A 5,989-nucleotide genomic window follows, 5' to 3' on the forward strand; every position below is an offset into this window, starting at 1 on the left:
GTTTTTTTCAACGCCCTGGTTTTTGGGGTAGCCCACCCCCGTTCTGCCTAGCCTACCCCTTGTGTTTGGTGGGCAGAGAGAGACGAGGCGGGTCCGGCGGTAACCAAATATTATATATATATATTATTATAATAATTTTATATAAATTATATATATACATTTAAAATATTTGTGTGTACTTTATAATATATTTTAAAATATAATATTATTGTATTATTTATTGGTGTATTAAAGGTATATATATATATATTATTATATATAATAATATTAATATAATATGGGATATTATGGTAGTGTAATGCCTGGGGTATTTCCCTTAAAACAAGTGAAAAAAATTGAAAAAAAAGTGAAGTAAACCCCAAGAGAAGGTCTTTACCCCAGAAAGTACACCAACAGACGGGGTAACCTAACCTTTTTGTTTGTTATGTGGGGTTTTTTTGCAACCCCCAATGAACCTACCTTCGGTCGAAAGTGGGACCCCCGGAGGTAATAGCTTTTTTTTTTTTAACCCTGGCTCCAGGGGATCAAGACCGGTTGGGAAAAACGTGGAACAACAAAGTAAATGGTTGTTTAGTGTAGGGCGTTGGGTCTTAACCATGGGAATATTTTTTTAGTTGTAAAAGGGGGGGGTTTCTTAACCAAAAGGAAATTAAAGGTTTAGTTGGTAGGCGTGGTATATAAGGAATATTTGGGTCATTGGGGGAACAAGAAATAAAAAACCAATGAAGAAAAGGTGTATGGAAAAAAAGAAACCAATTTAAAAAAAAGAGAAAGATATGAGGGAGCCCCCGGGCTGCAACCAAAATGTGTTTATGAAAAAAGTCGGGCAGTCCCCCCCCAGAAGCAGACCCCCCACACTAGGTGGCATTTCTGAAAACCTGGTTTTTTCCCAGTGAGTTTTAACCCCGGAACAAATTATTGTACAAGATCCCCCCCAAGTTTTTAAACTTAGAAAATTCCTAGAAACCCCAAAGATTAAAGGCCCCAATATTAAAAATAAGTCATAAAATAATGGGAAATTTAAAAAAAAAAACCCAATCTTTCAGTTTTTTTCCTTCTGGATATCTTCAATTAATCCCCCAAGTAATTGGAGGAACCTGGACCCAACCCCTCAAAGGGTCCAGTGGTGGGCAGTTTAAATATTTTCAATTGTGGGAATGTTTTTAAAAATATTAAAAATAAAAAAATAAGGTAAAGCCCCACGAACCCCGCTTCAGAAAACCACCATAGTGGTTGGCCAAGCGGGTGAAATACCAACTCCCACGAAACCCTTTCCAACGCATTGTTTAAAAAGTTTTAAAAATATAATTAAAAAAACTTTAAAAAAATTTTTTTTCGAAAAACAAAATTAAAGAATTATTGTTTAAATTATCAAATAAAATAAATTCGAAAATTCCCCCTTTGGGGGAAAATTTGTTATCCTGGGTTTATTTGGGGATTTAAAATTTAAAAATTTAATTTTTGTTGGCCTGAATTTGATGGGAAAAAAAATTTGGGAATATATAAAAAAAATTTTTTTATGCCCTTTTTTTTGGAAACATACAAGGTTCCCCTTGGAAAACATATTCTTGAAAGTCCCCCTGGGGAAAAACCATATTTTTGATGGTTATGGGAATATTTCTTAAAAATTCATGAAAGATAATTTTTAAAGTCATGAAAAAATAATTTGTGCCTTTTTATTTAGTTTTTTAAGTATTTTACTTATGATTTGCAAAGGAATTTAATATTTTTTTTTTTTTTTTTTGGCATGGTAAAATGTTATGGGAGTTTCTCCCAATAACAAAGGGGGAACTTTAAAGCATAAATTTGTGCGGGAAAAACTTAGAGTTGAAAAAAAACATTTTTCAGTTTTTTTTATAAATTCTTTGGCGAAAAATTCAGTGATGTTGGGATTCTATTTTTTATATTTGGATTTGGTGGTTAAGTCAATATTTTTTTGGGATTTCCCGTTAGGGGTTTTATTTTACCCGCAAAAAGGGGTTGGTAGAAGCAAAAAAAAAAAACTAAATTAAAAAATTTTAATTAATTTTAAAATTTAAACATAAAAATATAATAAAATTTTTAAAAAAAAAAGTTTTTCCCCTAAATAAATGGCAGCTTTGGGCCCGGGATAGTGTGGAAAAAAAAAAAGAAAGTTTGGCTTTAAGCTCAAATTGCTTTATATTAATGTTTAGCCTGCCCCACTAACCAACAAGGCAGGGGCTAGGCCAGATTGGCCGTTTTGGGTTTACCCACCAGGGGTCCCCCCCCTTGAAAAAAACAAAAAACAGCTCCAAGAGGACCCCCCGAGCCAAAACCAACAGCCGACCCAGAAAAAAACCACCACGAGGGGAAAAAAAGCCCACGGTGGTGAGGGGCAAGTCTTTTTCCCTTTTATTTTTAAAAACAAAAGTTATTTTACCCCCTATACTTTTTCTAAGGCCAACAATTAAAAGGGGAGGGAAAACCCAGCATGTTCCAACCCCTGGCACGATACAGCTTTTTAACAGGGCCCAAACCAAAAAGTACAAATCAGGTTCCCCCAAAGGGGCACCCACCCCACGAGGTCTTTTCCCCAAAAGGAGCAGGGCAAAAATGTTTGTTTCCCCCCAGGGTCATTTCCCCTTTTTCATGTTTAAAAAACAATTTTCCCCAGGGTCATCCTTTTTTCATGGTTAAAAAAAACATGTTTTCGCACAGGAGGGGCAAAAATAAGCCCCCTGCGGTAGCACTATCCCACCCCTATCAAGGCAGGGGAGGGGAAAACCGGGGAATTTTTGGAAAAAATTCAGGGTTCTCTCAGGGAAAACCAAACAAAAATCTTCATCCCAGGGCCCCCGGCTTTTCTTCCCGCCCCTTTCGCTTGGGGTTGCTTTTGGAGGGGGTTGTTGGGGGGTGGTGAATAGATTTGGCAGTTGGGGGCCCCCCAGAGGGGTTAAACCCCCTGTCCCCCCAAGAACCTGGCCTCATGGGTTTCCCCCATTGACGTCCTCCGCTTTGCCTCGCCCTCACCGTCCAAAATGGCTCGGTCCCCTCAATCTCCCGGTCACGGGTCTGCCACGTCCCCCCCTCAATCGCTTGCTACTGGGGCTAAACAAAATCAATCTTTTTTTTTTCCCCCCCATGGGGCCCCCCCAGGGAGTAGGCTTCCTGGGGCCCCCCTGGGTAAAAAAACCGCCACAACCCCCGGTGCCCGGCCCAAGGTCCTCCGGGGGTGGAAAGGCAGGGGCAACGGCCCCCCACACCAAACCAAACCTCCCCCTCGCTCCCCCGACGACCTTCTTTGGATGGCCCCCCACTTCCCCCCACAAGTGCCCTTTTGCTTTTTGCACCAGGGTGGGCCCCCCCTTTCAAGTTCCTTATTGGAGAAGTTTAGCTACCAAAACAACTGGTAAAAAATAAAACCCCTTCCCCTGGGTTCCCAACAAGGCTCCCCCGCCCAAAACGCCTAAAGCCCATCAGCCCAGCTTTTCAAGGGTTTTGGATGGGGGGGGGTTTTCCCCCGGAAGGCCCCCTCTTACTCCCACGCATCAACTCCTTAATTTGTTCCGGGAACAAACCGGAATTTTTCTAAGAAATCTGTCCTTGGGGGCAAGGGGCCCAAGGTCCCCGCTCAGCCGTAAAATTAACCTCTGCCAACCCAAAAAAAACTGGAAGCAAGGGGGGGGCACATCTTTCACCGTGCCCCCCCTCACCAGCCTTTTTCCCTCCCAAGGGTCCCGGGGACACCCAATGGCCCCTTTACTCTGCATCAGGTTTGTTCCCAGGCCCCCAGCAAAACAGTTGCCTTTGCCAGATTCGGGGGCCCCACCCTAACACCCGGCCCCCCACTTGCAACCATCCCTGGCGCCCCCAAATTCCAATACGACCCTCCCCACTGGCCCCTTGAGCTGGCAAACAAAATGCCCCCGTGGGGCCCAACCCCTCCCGTCCCTTGTGGGTGGCATCTGGGGAAAAGTCGCATAGTGGGCCCCCACCCTATTCAGGCCGCAAATTTGGGTCCCCCTTTCCCCAGCCCCAGTTGGTCCCCACTTGGTCCGGGGGGCCCATTTGGGCTTTTTCCCATCTACCGAAGCCCCCCCACCCCGCATCCGGTGGCTGGGTTCAAACAAGGGAGCTTACCCCCAAAAATTTGGGGGCCCGGGAAACCAAGGGGACGGCTGGGTTTTCGGCCCCCTTCCTCCAGCCTGTTCCCCCCAGTTTTTTTCCCCCCCCCTGTTTACCCACCTTCCTTAAGCCCCTTTGGGAAAAGGGAAAAAGGTGGGGGGGGGGAACCCTACCCTGGGGAACAGGTCCTTGCAGCCCCCAACTGCTGGAAAGGGGATCAGAAATTTCCCTCCCGGTTTGAGAAGGACCGTGTTTTTTCCCACTTCCCTCCGACAAACCCGGGCTACATCCTGTGGCCCTTTCCTCACCCCCCAAGCCCCCAACACAAGCCTTGAAAAAAGTGCTTCGGGGCTCACCTTCCCTCAGTGCTAAATCTTCTTCCAACTTTAGCCTTCCGGCCCCGGAAAATCCATTGGCGGGGGGCTGGAGCAGGCTTGGCCCCCTAGGGCCCACTTGGGTTTGCCTTCCCAGGAAGGCCCCTCGAACTCCAAGGGGGGCCCCCTCGCCCCCGCGCCCAGGGTTGGGGCCCTGCTTTTATGTAAGATTTTTTCAGCTGCTGGTCCTGCCCAAAAAGCGTTCAACCCAAAAAGAAAAATTCGCGGGCCCCCGGGGGAGGACCGAGTCATCTCTTCCCGGGAAAGCCACAGGGTTTAAAGGGACCTCCCTTACCCCGCGGGCCTCCACATCCTGCGCTTAGCTGGGGGGGGGGGCAGTGTCCCCTTCACCACGCTTCCCCCCGGAGTCTGCTTTTCTCAAGCGGGCCTGATATAAACCTCGGCCTGGTGGTGGGTTGTGCCCAAACCCACGGGTTTTTTCAAAAAACGGTCCTTGCCACCCCTTGGGGTAAGGGGGCCATATTGGGGAATTGGGGGGGGCAAGATTTGGCCCCCCAACACCTTTCCAACCCGCCTGGCCCCCTTTAAGCCACTGTTAAACCAGCTTGGGGGGAGGGCCCTTTCTCTTTCCTGGGCTTTCCAGGCCCCTGGGGGGAAGATGGGCCCCAAATTTTTTTATATTGGGGCGACATATTTCCCCCCCCCCCAGGGACCCCCCAACCCTTTCCCCCCTTCGTTTACTCCCGCTTTGGGGGTTTACCACCCTTCCCCAGAAATGTCCTGGGGGGGGCCGAGGGAAAAACTGCAGGGTGGAGAAACGCGTGGCCCGTGGAAAACTAAAACACGGCCCCGGGGGGGGAGGAAGGGGGTTGAGGGGGGGGCAAAAAAACCAGGGGGGTTGACCCCGGGGGTTCCCCCCGGGGAGTTTTGCCCCCCAACCTATTACCCAAAGGGAGTGGTTTTTTTTTCCCAAAGGTCCCCCCCCCGCCCTTCTGCCAAGGCGGACCCCCCTGGGCTTCCGACCCAACGACACTGCGAAGGGGCCCGGGGGGTTCCCTGCCCACGGAAACCCCCCCCCGGCAGAAACCCCCAGTAAAATTCTGACCCCTCTGGGCATTTCTGGTTTTTGGCCCCGAAAACCCACTCGTCCCGCTTGCTTTGCAACGTTTACTGCCTCGTGATGCCGCCTTTCCCCCCCTTCCCCCTTCCTCCCCCTTCCAAGGCCCCCCCGAAAAAACCCCGCCTTTTCAAGGAGTCTGCACCTTCCCCCAAACAAATTTTTCACCTCTTTCCCCGCTTTGGTTTTGCAAGGCCTTGGGTCGGGTGTAACTGCTTGGGGGGGTTTTCCAATCTTTCACAGATGCAAGATTGCTCTATAGCACTTTCAAAAACCAAGGGTTTTTGGCCAAGAAAACTGTTTTCCCTCTGCCTTTCCTTTTCCTGCATTCCCTTCGACCGAAGGATTGGGTGCCGCCTTGGCCGCGTGGCCCTCCCGTTGCCTGGCCCCCCCTTTCTGCCCCTTTTTGTGGGGCCAATTTTTTCCTCCCTCATACCGGCCCCCCCAAAAT

At 48.3% G+C, this 5,989-nt stretch overlaps 1 protein-coding gene across 1 annotated transcript; it reads left to right on the plus strand.

Annotated features, from left to right (window-relative positions):
• Positions 1-2,452: 2,452 nt before the first annotated feature.
• On the plus strand, positions 2,453-4,605 carry LOC119569488 (proline-rich protein 36-like; the record flags this gene model as incomplete). Its single annotated transcript, XM_037917631.1, has 4 exons — positions 2,453-2,545; positions 3,118-3,315; positions 3,735-3,944; positions 4,477-4,605. Coding segments are annotated over exons 1-4 (630 nt in total), but the record flags the coding sequence as incomplete, so codon positions are not given.
• Between the last annotated feature and the right edge of the window lie 1,384 nt (positions 4,606-5,989).

The sequence above is a fragment of the Penaeus monodon genome, unplaced genomic scaffold (assembly GCF_015228065.2).
Source record: "Penaeus monodon isolate SGIC_2016 unplaced genomic scaffold, NSTDA_Pmon_1 PmonScaffold_15679, whole genome shotgun sequence".
In the NCBI taxonomy this organism is placed as follows: Eukaryota; Metazoa; Arthropoda; class Malacostraca; order Decapoda; family Penaeidae; genus Penaeus; species Penaeus monodon.